Below are 16,064 nucleotides of genomic sequence, written 5' to 3' on the forward strand. Positions count from 1 at the left end.
CAATGGCAACAGAATGTATAAAAAACTGCTGTAAATGGTGTTTCTGCATGGAAAAAGAGAAAAATGATCGTGAGTTCTGACATCATGACATTGACTAAGGGTTTTTTGCTGGTTTGGCTTCATTAATGATGAGATTTCCCATTAGTAAAATTACTATCACCCCTGATAAGCTTCAGTTCTTTTAAAACATGTAAAATTCTGTTCATACCTCGAACTGGAGATTGAACATGTGCTAGTGTTATGGATTAGAATTGGAACTGAAATACTAACACTTGTCTGAAGTCTGCACTGTTGCAGCTTGGAATGCTGTCCAAAAAGCCAAATTTTTACCAAGGTTGTGAAAAGGTCTCATGTCTTTAAAATTCTAAGAGTGAAGGCTTTTTTTTTTTAAAAAAAACCCAAACAACTCCCTGTGGATTTGCTGTTATGATTTTCTTTGATGTCTTAGTTGTTTAAAGAACTCTTCTATGGTACAAGTGTACCTCTTGTAAAAATTCACTTAAGAGCAACATAGCTATAAATATAGAAGCTTGGACAACGAAGAATTTGGATCAGTAGTACAGGTGTAATGAGGATGAATATCTTTTCCAGGCACTAGTCCCAAATGCCGGTAAAACTGAATACTAGGAGCCATTAAGTAATGTATCAAGCACAGATCCTTTTAAATAAAAGGATCTGTTCATAGTATTGTTCAAGACTTAATGCACATGTGGACTGTCTGTTTTTCTCACTCTTTATTTTTAGCAGTTTCCATGGTGCAGGAATCTGAAGCAGTAGCTGCAAGCAAGCCAACTATTGTAGAGAAGCCTCCATTGTCTTCTGTGTCAGTGAAGCGTCAAGTTGGCTGTTCAGAGGATTATCTGCTTTGTAAACTGCCCCTGGATGGTCAAGAGGTACCATTTGTGGTCCCTCCATTCAAGTTGGCTTATGTACAACCGAAGAACCTTCCCAGTATCTCACATGCTGGAGGGATTCAAGGTAAATATAAACCACATTGCTGAAGCAGTTGTTTCACTTCTGCTATTCCTTGAAAGTTGTCAAGTATTCCTACTGAAAACATATGTTTCCCGAACTTTTCTAGAAGCCTGGCCTTGTTTATTTTCTCTCTGGACATCCAGAGAGGTTTTGGGAAGGATTTCATCCCACTATGAATCTCTGTGATGTTGCATGAATAAAACTGAAAGGGAGGATTTCTCACCAGTGCTCATACTCAGAGTAATGGAAGACACTTAAAGGAAATGGAAGCTGTAGTTAAGAATTTATTGGAAAACCTAACACATCCCCAGCATCCAGATAAATCAAGTAAAGAAAGTGGCTTTAGTAGCTTTCATGTTTAGTGTACTGACATGTTTTAACAGACTGACACATCTTCCTTTTCAAATTTCATCAGTAGACAGCATGTGCTACTCTATGGTGGAATTTTTTCCCCCTACTATTTCCTGCTTTTTTTCCTGCTCTTTGGGAGTCTGGGGGCTGCAGATCTCAGTGGTATAAGGTTGTGCACGATTCTGTGATTCTTTGCTTCACAACAATCTTGTCCTTCAACCTCTGCCAGTTAGTCCCACGCTCAGACTGATAAAATGATGCACATGCAATTTAGGCACAGTGGCATTCTAAAAGGACAGGAGCCTGACTTGGTAACATGAGTTATGGGGCATATGCTACCGCAAGGCTCTTGGTCCTGCCAGGAGATGCGTAGAATCAGGTGAAGGAAGATTTTGGCACAGAGGCAAACCTGAAGGGTTGTTTTCTCTACAGTTGCTTTGCCTTGAGGACGTGATAAGTGGGTAATATGCTTTTAGTCTCATGTGACCATATTTGCTTTCTGAGGGTAGAAACCTTAACTGAAAAAAGTCAACCACAGGTTGTGTAATAACTAATGCAGTACTACTTAACCTTTTTGTGTTTGTGTGGTTTTATCCCCACCCTTCCCTCTTCTCCCCAGATCCTTGCTGTTGCTTCTTTTCTCCTCCTGCCTGCCTATTGCCAAACTTCCTCCTCGCCCTCACCCACCCCAGAGCCAAGCTAATCAGCCTGGCAGAGCCTTTTGGTATAGATTGGTCATTCTGTGCCTGATCTTTTTAGTGGGCTTTATTTATGATGTCTGCCTCACCAGACATGGACAGGCAACCTAATAGTTGGAGGTAGAACACGAGGCCTTTCTCATCTCTTGAGTCTGATCTCCCTCAGCCTCCCCGCTTCTCTGCTACTTCAGTAGCTAGTTCTTCTAATTCTGTACTTGAACAAGGTGTGGAAATGCCAGACATGTTTGTGGTAATCCCATTTCTCACTGGGTCTGGGCTCAGGCTCTGCCTTGCTTTGTGTTATTCTCAAGACACTGTACAGAGAAGTGCATCAAGGACTCTGAGGCACAAATGTTCTTCAGGGAGAAGGAAGATGTGTCCAGATGCCTTTAGATAAATATTTTGTGTGATAATGCTGTTCTACATAATCTTATCAGTTCAGTGGTTTATAAATCAGTGACTTGTCTTCATTGGGAATTCTGTTTCATCATCATTTCTGAAGGACCTGGTGAACAGACTGGCTATAAAGCCAGTAGATCTTCTGGCAGGATGACCTGAGTCTTCATAATTGTCTCTCTTGAGCAAATATTTTAAATTCTTGAACAAATATTTGAAAAGTGGCTCTTACGTTAAGTAGGCGACTTCCATTTCTCTTTACAAATATAAATACTTATTTTTTTAAAGTACAGCTTTTTAAGCCTTATTGAAGTTGTGTTTAGAAATGCAAAGTTTACTTTTTAAGAAGATTTACTAAATACAGGGAAATGTGCTGTCATTCCTTCTTCATATTAGCCAAAGCACCAGCATAATCAAAAAGTGTATTTAGAGTATTTGCTTCTTAGACTGTTGTTAAATACCTGTAGAAGTCCAAGTTCTGCATTCAGTTCCACTCCATTTTCTGTGCATGTCTGACCATTTTCCTTCAGTGAAACAGGACATGCTCACTGTTCACTCTTGGCATCCCTTTTGAAAGCAATTAAGTTCTGGCAGCCTTTCTCTTCAGTACTCACTGCAGCATGTCTCATGCTCTCACAGAAGTAAGCTAGCAGGAAGGAGCGTGCTCCTGGTCTGGAACACTGGCTTTTCCATCATCTGCTGTGTAGCAATTCTTTATGGCCTCATTTCTAGCGTTCACCCTGATTTGCGTCATACTCAAGCCCATTATACTTGAATTCTTCCTTTATCATCTCTCATGTTCCACCTCACTGTTTTAGTTATTCTTTTTTACTTACTCAGCTACACCTGGTGGAATGGATTTTACAGTGATAATGGTTTGCCTCTTACGGCGCAACACACTTAAGAAGTGAAGGCACTTTATAGTGGGATAAAGAACATTTTAACAGACAGGTTGAAATCCAGGGAGGTGAAGTGAAGGAAGCAAATGCTGGAGCTTGGCAGACTTCAAGTCACCCCATCCCCATTCTCTACTGTACTGTTATATATGGCTTATTTTTGTTCCAGACAGACAAAACAAAGCACTACAGCAGTGTTCTTTACTGCTCTGCTGACCAAGACATGCTTTTTTTTTTTTTTCTGAAATGATTATAAATAAAGGAAAGAAAAATAGGGCAGCTGTGCTGTAATGGGCTGAGTAAAGGGCTGGGATTTAAGCATTCACAGATCTGTCTACTTGTGCCTCAGCCAACAATTCAAGTCATTTTGGACCAGTGATTTTACCACTGACAGACTTCCTATGGAAACTGGATGACAAGGATACTGCAGTCCCAAGTTATATTATGTTTCCATACAAGACCCTCCTGAAAGTCTGGGGGTCCTTTAGCAGAGTGGGAATGTCGTGGGGGTAGGTAGCCAAATAAGTCAGACGTTTTCTATACACATGGCCCTGCTTTTCCTGTTTATTTCTGCCTTGCTGCCTGTCTTTGAAGCCTTCTGTATTTTAACTAGTTAGGCATATATCGTGGAACTCCAAGACAGAGTATGCATAGCTTTTTATTGCCAATTTAATTCCAGTGTTTGCTAGCACACTGTGGAAATCTGACATAATGTGTATGTGTTTTTTCTTTTTTTTTAATATATATATTTTTTTTCCTGAAGCAGATAATATTGAAGTATTTTGTCCTTTGCCCCGAAGGCACTCTGCCTGCTTTATGAAGCCAGGCGGCATGTGTTATGTCTGGAACTCTTGCATTTGATGTTTACATGTGCTCTACAGAATCTGCCAGAGCCTCATTCGGTGACCGGAAAGCAGAACTGCACGGCGTGTACCGATGGCCCTGCTATGACGTGTACAACCCGTTCTATTTGGAGCATCGAGTTTCGCCAGATCTGATTAGGCGCTGCCAAGCAAAATCAGATAATAGGAAATTATATGGATCAGGTGAGAAGGACCACACCCTTACTTCACTATCTTCCTCCCTTTCCCAAGGTTTATACGTGAGAGAAAAAAGCCAAGAGAAGTACACAGAAGGTGTGTGTGATTATAGCAGCTCTCAAACTGGTCTGTATGCTGCAGACACTTCTCGGTTGGTGAACTGATCTGTGAACCAGCTCTGCTTGATTTCCAGCTGCGCTGTTACTTTCTGTCTTTTGGGGCTTCACAAGGCTTGCATGCATCACATGAAGATACACAAACTGGAAAAGCAAGCTGGTGTAGCTGCCTCCAATCCAAAACAGGATGCAGTACTGGAGACTGAAGCTACCAGTAATAGTGTTTGAGGGAGATGGAAAAAGGAAGTCAGGCAGTATTTTGAGTGGAGGAATGACTGAGCAGTGTATATATGGAGGGAGGAACAGGCACTAAAAAGCATTCAGGAGCAGATGGGTGCAAAATGGGCAGTGATGCTATATGCCAGCTTTTTTGTAGTTTGCTTTTGAAGGTGCAGAAATGTCCCTACTTCTCATTGCATAGGTGTGTTTAAGAACAGGGGAGGGCTGTGAGATAGTAAAAGTTTAGATAGGAGGTGTTTGTCTACCTAGATAAAATTTTTCTGTGCTGTTCGTTGGTATATTTATCCTGTAATGAATGCTGTTAGAGTAAAAGAGATGACTAAGTGTTGCCTGCTGTAAGTGACTGCTAAAGCAAACTCATTCAGGAATCATATAGACTCGAAGAAAAGTATACACTTCTCTATCAAATCAGAATCTGGCAACAGCCTGCATTTTTAAAAGTGTTTTATTTAGAATGGTATATTGTGCTTATTTTATAGCTGGGGGAAATGTCTCAATCTATGTCCTGTTTTAAAAATAATTCTGAATCACTGTAGAGACTACATGAAAAGACTACTTCATATATTTTGTGTTAAGACAACAAAACACACATAAAATTTCAGCAGTCTTTAATGCATATGGTTTTGCTAGGTTTTGTGAACAGCGGGGGTGGGAGCCAAATAGGCTTAATGAAACTGTCTCAAACATCTTCCCTTCAGTAAATCCTCTCTTTTTCCATTTTTGTTCAAGCTAAGTAAATGCTTCACTAGTTTTGTCTTAGTAAGCTTGAACACAAGAAAGGTCACTTAACTGTGTCTAGAGTACAGTTCTAAAATACCTTCTTCCTCAAGAGTTTTTTGACAGCTGTTTCAAAATGATCCTCTTTATGTGCATCTATGGACTAAGCAAAACTCTACACCTGTTTTGTTGCAGCAACTGCTATGATGGTTTTCATTTGTGTGGGCTTACAACTAGAGAATGTGTTTATTTGGAAGCTATGAAGTGAAATGTCCTTCCATAGATGTTATTTAGCTGCTTTTCAATTCTACTGTAGGTCTACTTAAAATTAAAAAAAAAAAACTTCTTAATTTTTTTTTCAAGGAATGATGCTTACATTATTTGTGTTGTTCTCTGTCTTTTTAGTTAGTGATTTAAGACCTAGTGCTTTGCCTGGATCATTTGATGTGAGTCGTTCAATGTTTGACCTCAGAAGCCCACCTCATCGATTCATGAAGGTGCGTTCCCCTTGTAACTTCAGCTATACTGAAAACTCAGCTTACATGGTGTATCTGTTCCTGTTGCATTGTTTTTCAAAGTAAACACTGAAGGGCATCGTACTATGCACTTGAAGGACTAGAGGGACTAGTTCAACATCTTGACCAGCTTCAAGAAGCTCTTTCCTGGTGTCTCCTCTGACTATTGCTGTTCTGGCGCAACAGGGCTGTTGAGAAACCTGAGTAGGCTGTTAGGCAGGACAAGACAGACAAGAAACTGTGGTTTGTCATCTTGTGATTTCTCCCATCGGTTGAAAAGTAGAACACTAGAAGTTTCCATTGATGCAAAAACCACTGCTTTTTTGCACCCCCTTCCCCCTTTTTTTCCTAATAATCATCTTTTACATGGAGATGAAATTGCACATACATTAGGGAGCAAAAAATCTGTGCTGTCCATATGTGTCCTGTATTAGCTCTTTGCGTCAAACAGTAATTCCATGCTGCTGGATGAAGAGATTAGTAGGGAATGAGACAATTATTTGAAATTGCATGTTGTTTTGTTTTCATCATGTCTTGCCTGATGGTAGAATCTCTCTGACTTTTCGCATCTGTTGCTCTGAATGAAGTGACTTTTTTTTGCCCCCAGAGATACGACTCACTTTCCAGTGTACCTAGCAGTACCTCTTCCAGGAAGGATTCACAAGGCAGTAACAGGAGTCTGGGTAAAGTTCTGTTTGTTTACCTTGTAATGAAATACTTCCCTTTGCACTTGAAACATCAAGCTCGCTCTACTGTTGATGAGTTGGGGTTTTTTGAGGTGAATCTGATCAGAAAATCAGTTTGGAGATTACTTTGCAGTTTGAAATTAAGAGTTTTGGGGTTGAACCTTCCTTCTATTAGGAGATTGAGCAAATGAGCCTTTAAGAAGTCCTTGTGCTTTTGAAAAACGCATTCCTGCATTTACTACTCCAGTGAACTAAGAAATAGCAGGTGTTCTGTTAGGATAGAATGCAGCACCTTGTTCACAGCTCTAGTCCTTTTTCAGTATTTTACAGTGGTAAGTGGCTGGAGTCCAATACCCATATTACACTGAGAATTAGGCAAGAATATTGCATGCAAACCCAGTATCCTTATTTATTAATGAATGCTGAAGTAGAGATTCTGCAAAATAAGCTCTCAGAAATTAATCAAGTCCCCATGGAAGTCTCCGTGGTGAAAGTCAGAATTTCACCTAGTCTCCTCAAAAAGAAGACAGGAGAGTGATGACCAAGTTTCAGTCATGACAGAGAAATGCTGGATATTAAATGGCTCTTCTGACTTGGAGAAAAGCATACTAGTAAAATGTTTACAAAGCCGGAATCGAAGTCTGAGGAAGATGAAAAGCAGGCCAGTTTAGAAATTTAACAGTGACGGTGATTAAGAGAAGTTATAGACTATAAATGTGTTCTGGGGGTCTCAGGCACATACTTTTCTTCTTTCTAAAAGTTGTTTGAGTACAACACAAGTTATTAAGTTCAGTAGAGGTAACTGAGGTAAACGTGTAGGCTTTTAGCTATGTGGAAGGTCAGGCTACAGGGCTTCACAGATATTTTGTCCTTAAAATGTCAGTGTTCAGATATTTCAAACTTATTTTGAGGCAAGTTTTTAAATATAGGCAATCCACTTATTAATGAGTTCTCTTATTCTTGGAATGAACTTTTAAGATACTGCATTACTTCTAAAAACACTAATTGGCTTTCTTCCATAGATACTATTACATTATCAGGTGATGAACGGGAGCTTGGAAGACTAAATGTGAAGCTGTGTTATGTTTCTTCCGTAGAACAGATTTGGATCACAGTTTTACATGTAAGTAAATATAAATAATTTTATTATAATTTACTTAAATGGCTATTTTACTGAGTGTTAATTCTCACTAAATTTGGCTCTCTGTTACTTTAAGGAATACTTTTAGGAGAAAAAGAAATTTACTTTTAAGTATTAGTATAAACAAAGTTCAGTCAAATATAATACTGGGCTTCATTCGAAGTATGTTCCTTGCCTGTATTTTTTTTTCTGATGCAATCTCTGTTCTGCTACAGTCCATAGTAAAAAGTAGTATATAACTCCTTATGGTACCATACATATGTTCTGATTGTGGAGTGAGGAACTATAGATAAGAAAGCTGAACTGGTCATAGGTTGGTCCTGCTCTGGAAATTTTCCTGTGGAAGCTTGGAGGCAGCAAATTGGAGCAACTATGGAGGCAGCATTTAACTGACTTCAAATCTAGCAGTTCCGTCAGGGCAGAAGCATAATGGCACTGGAAAGACCTTTAGCTCCTTGTGGCTTTTTTGTTACCTGATGTGATACTGTTATACTGACTGTTCTATACACTTTCAGGAACCGTAAATAATTTTTAGGCAATGGAACTCTGAGTAGTCAGAAACCTCATACTATGTTGAGTGTTAAATACTATATAAGGGATTTCATTATTTATCTGTTGTCAAATTGCCACATAGTGAAATCATTAAAATCTACAGAATAACTTTTTAGCCTGTGGTTGTGAAAATTAATTATTAAATGATCAGAAGTGACACAATCATTACACTGGCTCTGATTTATATTCAATATTACAGGAATTATGCATCATTCTAGAACAGTGTAGAAGGCTCTTGTTTCTAAGTTGTCTGAAGTTTTCTAAACTGCTTGTGTTTTCCATGTTGCAGTGCAAGGACCTGAGCTGGCCTTCTAGCTGTGGGGAAAATCCTCGTATCTGTGTCAAGGGGATTCTCACACTGCCCAAGCCAGTGCAGTTCAAATCTTCTGCCAAGGAAGGGTGCAATGTAAGTAGAGGCAGGGAAAACACTGAGAAATCTTTTTCATCAAAAAATAAAGTGAAATGTAAATGGATTTTTAAAATTGACCAAACATGTACTCCTATGCCATATTTGCTGTGGTAGTTGCCTAGTTTGGAGTTACTGTATCCTTTTATTTTTTTCCAACTTCTCAAAATCCTATGAAAAGCCTTGTTCCACTCCCTCCCCCTGTATCCTCTCTGGCATTGTACTGTTACCTTCCTTTTCTGCCAAGCCTAAAGGACAGATAATGCTCATGGGGAACTGAACCATGAGCTGCTGGCCTTGGCAACACAGTGCTGGGGGACTAGAGGAAGCCTGGGGATACCTGCAGGTGCACACTCACCCCAGGGAAGGTAGATGATGTTACTGCCTCTCACTAGGGCTGGAGACAAAGTTCATGCTACCTCTCTGCAGAAAGTAGTAAGAATTATTCACATGAGACAAGACTCCTGATAGTGGCTGTAAAGAAATATTAAGGGGATGGAAGGCAAAGCAACATAAACCTTCCATAATGTGAGTCAAAGGTGAAAGCAAGTAAGATCAGCAGGAGAGATGGAAGCAAAAGGCCACAGGAGAATTTGCTACGACAATGTGTGTCTGCTTTTGTAAAGCTCCAGAAGAGATGGCCTCAACTCGTTAAGGTAGTGAAAATAATCCAGAGCTTTGTTCCTGCCAGGGTGTGGCAATGAGGTGGTGAGTCTGTGGGGCTTATGGCTGTAGAACCACACTTTGCCATGGCAACCTATAATGGTATCAGGGAGCAGCAGCTATGGGACCAGGAAGCCTTGGTTTCTAGATTTCTGGCTCGATGCAGCTCTCTTACAATGGTGATGTTACCCCTCTGTTTTTCTTTCTAGGACATGGAATTTATGGAAACTTTTGTATTTGCTATTAAACTGCAAAGCCTGCAGGCTGTCAGATTGGTATTTAAAATCCAGACACAGACTCCCAGGAAAAAAACCATTGGCGAGTGTTCTTTGGCACTGCGGGAGCTCAGCTCAGAGGAGTCAAGTCATTGGCTGGATATCTCTCCTCCTTCCAAAGCACCTGTAAGTGCCAATACTGTGAAAGTGTGTTGTTATATCACCTAGAAAGACTTGCTGGAAATCAAAGTAAAATAATTTGTACTAATTCAATGTTAACAACAAACAAAGTTGGTTTGGTTTTTGGGTTTTTTTTTTTTCCACTTTCTCAGGGAGAGACATTTTGATGGGGAAAAAATGCAGACTTTTGAACTCTGCACATAGCTGCTCTGGTCATAAACTGGAGCCGTTTCTGGGAAAAGCGCTAGAGCAAGCTCTTCCATACCATGACACAGAGCTCAAGGGAGGGGCATTCTGGGGAAGCACTCAGCAAAGGACACCAGGTAATTGACTTTTCCGACCAAAAAAGCATCGGAAGATCCTTAGGACTCACAGCAAGAGCTCAGAGCAAATGGAATGTGCTTTTGTTATGGAAGAAAAGTGCTAAGATCTTCAGTGGCTTGAAACTGCAGAGAGAGCTATATATTTAATGTTCAGATTGCATGCTGTGAGGTAATAATTCAGTCAGTTCATTTCCATTAGTGTAATAAGAAGCAGGTGGTTTTCACAGTGGGATTTCCTTTCTTCCTACCCTCACTTTGTTTCTTTTACATATTGTGTCTAGACATTTGTATTTTTGACAAATTAAACTTGAATTAGCAATTAAAAAAAAAATTATCTAAGTGTGTCTGAGTAACATGAGTGATAGTCTTGATTTCTAACATAAGTTACACTTGACATTTTTGAGTTCTAACAAGAGTAACCATATTGTTTCAAAAGCAGCAAGATTTAAGTGAAAGAGGAAGCTGGTTTAGAAACTGCTTCATCCCAGTGTAAATTCCTGAATCATCGCATAGTTTCTGTGTTGGCTTTCCTCACTGTTAGATCTGAGAGCCCTCCAGACACTGCTGGAAGTGATCCCTGTACTGCCCCCTGAGGCAGCAAACTACCCTCACTTGCCAACAGAGAGCCAGAGCTCCCAGGTGAGGAACTGGCTTCCTCTCAGGGTGACAAAGAAGTTTTGCAGCTGAGCTACAAAGAGAATTTGGGTCACTTCAATGAACTGGAACCTGATTTCTCTTTAGCTGACCTGTTGCTCTTATGCTCGGTGTATTTTGCTTCACTGGAGTGTGTTAAAATTTGAAGGGAACCAGGATGAGCAAAGTGCTTTTAAACGGAGGCTGTCAGGAAAGCTTGGTCTCCACTGGCCTTCTCCCGCTGTTCTTAGAGTGTTCAGTGTACATCAGCATCTGACAGGAGAGTCATGAAGATGCATCAACACAACTCTGTAACTAGCAAAAACTCTGAAAAATAATTCAGATTGGAGATCTCAGTGGCAGAGCGGTGGGTATATGTGTGTGGGCATGTAAAACACAAGTACTTCCATAACACAGGGAACTCCGCAGCTTGCAATTACCCTGAACATTCATGACATTAAGTGACAGGGCCTGTGTCTATGGAAAGCATCACTTGTATCTCCATATTGCAAAATTCAAAAGTGTGGGAGGAGAACTCCAAAGGTTTTTGTGTTAGTGGAGCATACCTGGTCTCTCATTTCCACACCCAGGTTTAGCAGAGCTACAGCTGCTTCTCTGCTTTTCCCTGTATGTATCTGCTCCTACCATTGCAGAATCTTTCCCAGGTGAAAAGTGAGGACTTGTTTATGTGTCCATATCTCTGTCTGCGGCCCGTGAGGGCCGTCTGCACCGCACATAAGCCATCAGTGGAGCACATGTACTGCGGCTATAACAAGTGCAAGATGCACTGACTTACTGTGTATCTGCAGGTTGTGTATACAACACATGCTTGTATTTCTGTTCAGGAAATCCCAGATAGAAATGTGGGAGCCCAATATATGACAGAATTCCTGTGTTTCCTGAGTTTATAAGCAACTTAATCCAGATGTTATAGCAACATTCTTCTGCTCGTAGGTGTGGCGCGCAGAACTTCAAATAGGAACTTGTTTTCAAGCAATAAACAGGAGGATTCAGTTACAGATTCTTGAAGCACAAAACCTTCCCGTTTCATCTACACCGCTGTGTTCAAGTAAGTTACATCAGCTGTTTCATGCCTCCTGTCTAAAAGCATTTGTAACAGGTAAATTGCTGCTTAAATGGGTTGGCAATTCATAACATTCCTTACAAACCTCAGACTAACATATTGTGCAGTAGCTTTTCATTGCCAAGGCTTGTTTCCACAGATGTCTTGCTTGATTACATTTTGTTTGGTTTGAAGCTACGTGTTTATGTATTTTGGAAGATTTTTATCCCAATATTAATCCTGACATACAAGGGCATTAGCTTGCACTTGCTGTTTGGATACTGTGTTAATCAATTCAATATTATTGAATGTACTCTGTGTGACTAGTCAGGATAGCTATTGTACAGTTCTTTTGGCCAGACTTTTGGGAAATTGTTGCAATTTGAACCACACATGTGGATCTTGTCAGTTCCTCTTGGGATTTGTTTGTGAGTAACCCTTGGTGTGCTCTGCCTTTTTCCCTCCCTTTTGTGCTAGGTTTCTTTGTGAAAGTTGGAATGTTTAGTACAGAAGGGCTGATCTGCAAGAAGAAGACTCGACTTCTGAAATCCACTAATGGCCAAGTGAAGTGGGGAGAAATGATGATTTTTCCCGTTAGCCAAGCTGAACATGGAATTAGCTTTCTCATCAAACTCTACAGCAGAAGCTCAGTGAGAAGAAAACACTTCCTAGGACAGGTTGGTTTCTGCTAACTAGCATGATATCCTTTACTTAAAATCCAGTTCCACAGGTTTCTTGGTATGAGTTTTAAAATATTTTAAATAAGGTGGCATGTAGCAAAATGGTAAATTCTAATAAACTCTTCTGGTTGTAACCCAAGACAGAACAGTTTTGGCTCTTAAACATGCACTAACATCAGAATGGGAGTTGACATATGATTTTTCTTTTAAAAAGTAAACCTTAAGTAATTTTTGTGTGGAGTATTACTATGTGAAAGATTCCTTCCTACAGACAGACATACAGTTTCCTCCTGGCCTCTAGGCTTTCTAAAGAAAAATCAGCACTCACAGGAGCTCTGCAGCGTACAACGTACTGCACAGAAAGGGGATGTGTTGGCTTAGCATACCAATACACTTACACACTGGTGCGTGTAAAAGGAAGAGTCAACAGTTACAATATCAGACTGCCTTCCTGGGTATAACAGTGCTGAAATCAATGCTCTAAATGTGTATGATCAAGTGATAACATGGCTGAACAAATGTAATTTTTTTTTTTCAGCTAGAAATTCAGTAGTATCTCTTTGAGAGCATTTGTGTCATCATATTTAACCAGCATCAAACTTGGTAGTCTGGTCTCTTCTTATTCTCTCTCCTCTTCCCCTTGTTGTTCTAATTGACCGTCATCCTGTCCCTTCTTTCTCTCCTTTTCTTGTTGGTATAGTGAGCCATAGCTGTTCTTAATGCTCCTTGCTTTCCCTGACCCAGCTAGATTTAGTAGCACGATTTTAATATGTGCATAAATTAACAATGTAGAATTTATTTTGAGACCTCAACTGTAATGTCCCTTGTCAGATGAAGGGTTTTGCTGTCCTTAGGTACAGAGGATGGTACTGTCCCATTCTGGTGATGTTTCTTGTGCCTGCTAAAAATGTGCAGCTAAAGAAGATGCAGATGTGCTATAGAAATGATGTGCCAGCAAGAGTTAGTTGAAGTTCCTTCTTTTTATGGAGCCTCATGTCACATGTGTTCCATTTTTCTGTGATACCTGTTGGTGGCATTGGATTTGGAATAGGAAAAGAAAAAAATTGCTCTTTTTAGATGTGCTACCTTGGGGCAAAAATAACTGGGTATGATTTTGCAGTCACTTAGCAATATGTGAGGTGATCTCAATCTGACGAGTTACATTTAATCATGGATATTATTTTTAGGGAGAGGAAATGAGCTACTTCTGCTCATCAGAGGTTATTTGGAAAAGGTTATTTCAGCTTATGCAGGCAGACATTGCCACATAACACATGAAGACATAAAGGAAAAACGTACTTTGAGCAATTGGCTGGGTAGTTGGAAAAAGATGAATATAGCTGGATCTATTAACTTTGTTCTTCAGAGAATGATGTTTAATTGGATGCCTTTCTAAGCAGACAATACTTAGATTAGGCTGCTTTTACAGACATGTCTTTAATCATGAGTAAGATGTATGTTGAGTCTCAGTGGATGGAACATCAGCTGTCTGTGGTATTCAGGGAGACATTATCCTCACTTGTGGAGGGCTCGGGCCTCAGCAGTGTCGGCTGAATGCACTTCATGGTGAAGGTTTCTGAGAAGCACTGGAAGGATTCATTCTTGGAAGACTTGAGGAAATAGAGTCCTGTAAATAATGATACGTACTTACATAAGCAGAATTATTTAGGCAATGGAGGTTGCTGCTAATGTTCAGGAGGGAAACTTCCTACTTGTACCTCATTTCCCCATTTAATGGCCACTATCCAGTAACTGAACACTGAGAAGAAACGGGCTCGTTCTCCATGACCATGTGTGGTATGGGCATGGTATAACCTCTGTGGAATGCAAGTTTGGCCCTGTCTGTTGGAGTGTGTGATTTTAAACGCCCACGGAAAGGCTGGACAGTGAGCTTGCGGATGCCAGGTGGCTTGGAGCCAACTGGGGTTTGACTGCAAAGAGCCATCGCTGGCCCTCATGCACCCCTGACCCCAGCACGTGCGTTTAAACAGAGCAAGGAATGCTCAACTTAAAACATTAAGTAGAGAAACATTAGTATGTAGTGAGTTCTCTAAACTATTTATTTAGAAGCTAAATTTAAACCCAGACTCCACGTGTTCCCAGCTGAAAGCCAAAATATGTTAGTCTTAACAGAACTGTATTTGTTGCTATTGTGCTTTGGTCGCAGTCTACACATTGTATCTCATTCTACACTTCCATAGTGTTTATTTGGACCTAATAAAGGCTGGACTTCTGTGTTATATCAATAACTCAATTTTATTTTTCTTTTTGTTTCTTCCTGCAGATCTGTATAAGTCCTGATAGCAGTAACAGTGAAGCAGTAGAGCAGTGGAAAGATACTATTGCCAACCCTGAAAAAGTTGTTGTTAAATGGTACAGCATTGGTCCATCTTGAAGACTGCAGATGAAACTCAGAACTGACTTTTCTAGAAAGATATTCCTACACTGTTTAAAATAGTATAAATGAAAAAAAAATTGTCTACACAAGTTCTTCAGAAGGTCTCCACTGCATCACACCTTCATAGTAACTGGGAAAATGCAGTTTCACCAAGCGAAATGCTGGGTAAATGCTATTAAGAAGATGACATAGGAACTGGGGAAAGTACTCATTTGCTTTTAAAAAAATCGACCTTGAAAAATACATTTTTAACCCTTTTAGGCACCATAAAAGCACAGAAATCCACTCTTGGAGAGAAGCAGCTTGAATAATCAGCATCTCATTCACTAGTCGCTGACATTATCCTCATCTGCGATCTTGTCTTGGGCAGACTCCAAAGTCCATGGGAACCAGTCCGGCCAGTGGCTGGATCCCAGGTACCTCTGAGCCTCGGGGGCTGCACCCCTGTTGACACCATTTGATCAGAGTAACATGTGGGAAGGCTGTGGCTGTAGGAGGAGGCATGAAGGGAACCATGCAGTAAGGCAGTATTCAGTGGCTTTTCTCACCTCCATGTCTGATGCAGGCTTTTTCAGTACCCTGACCTGCCTGTAACCTGGTTTTTCCCCATCTTTCTCTTTGAACAGAGAGATGGAAAGAAAAGAGTTTTTCTGAATAACTGTGAACTTTGCAAGTGGGACCCTCCAGACTCGCTCTGTTTGAGTGAATTCTGATTGGAATCAATGGAATAATACAGAGGCAACGGCCCTGCTTAGGATCAGGGCAAATATTTTTAGATAAATTACTTATATAGAATTCTTATACGTAAACTACTTCCTATCTAATCAACAATGCTTTAGCATTTGCTTACATTGCTAAAAGCTAAACTAACATTTACAAAGGAGTAAGCAAATATTTACTGACATAAGTGCTTTTTGATGCTAATTAAGATGCAGCATAGTAAGGGACTCAAACTTTGTTTTTAAACAAAGATGGGCTACTACTGCAGAAGCATTTGTTACATGTCTAGGATGCTGAAAAATTATGTGTGGGAGTATATTTTTGTTACTTGTTTCTAGCAAGAAGAAATTACCATATTTTTATTGCAAATACTATTTTTCCTACAAAATTCTAAGATTATTTTTACTATTAGTCCCCATATTTTCAGGGGTTCATTCGTAGTTATTTTTAAGGTGGGAAA

At 40.0% G+C, this 16,064-nt stretch overlaps 1 protein-coding gene across 1 annotated transcript; it reads left to right on the forward strand.

The window, feature by feature from the left end:
• Window positions 1–2: 2 nt before the first annotated feature.
• On the forward strand, window positions 3–14,881 carry TC2N (tandem C2 domains, nuclear; the record flags this gene model as incomplete). Its single annotated transcript, XM_080345890.1, has 11 exons — window positions 3–69; window positions 745–978; window positions 4,198–4,362; window positions 5,835–5,926; window positions 6,552–6,627; window positions 7,653–7,753; window positions 8,613–8,729; window positions 9,602–9,793; window positions 11,698–11,812; window positions 12,284–12,483; window positions 14,771–14,881. 11 exons carry the CDS (start codon window positions 3–5, stop codon window positions 14,879–14,881), a joined length of 1,470 nt encoding a protein of 489 aa, XP_080202016.1.
• Window positions 14,882–16,064: the final 1,183 nt, after the last annotated feature.

The sequence above is a fragment of the Nesoenas mayeri genome (assembly GCF_963082525.1).
Source record: "Nesoenas mayeri genome assembly, chromosome: 5".
Taxonomy (NCBI): domain Eukaryota; kingdom Metazoa; phylum Chordata; class Aves; order Columbiformes; family Columbidae; genus Nesoenas; species Nesoenas mayeri.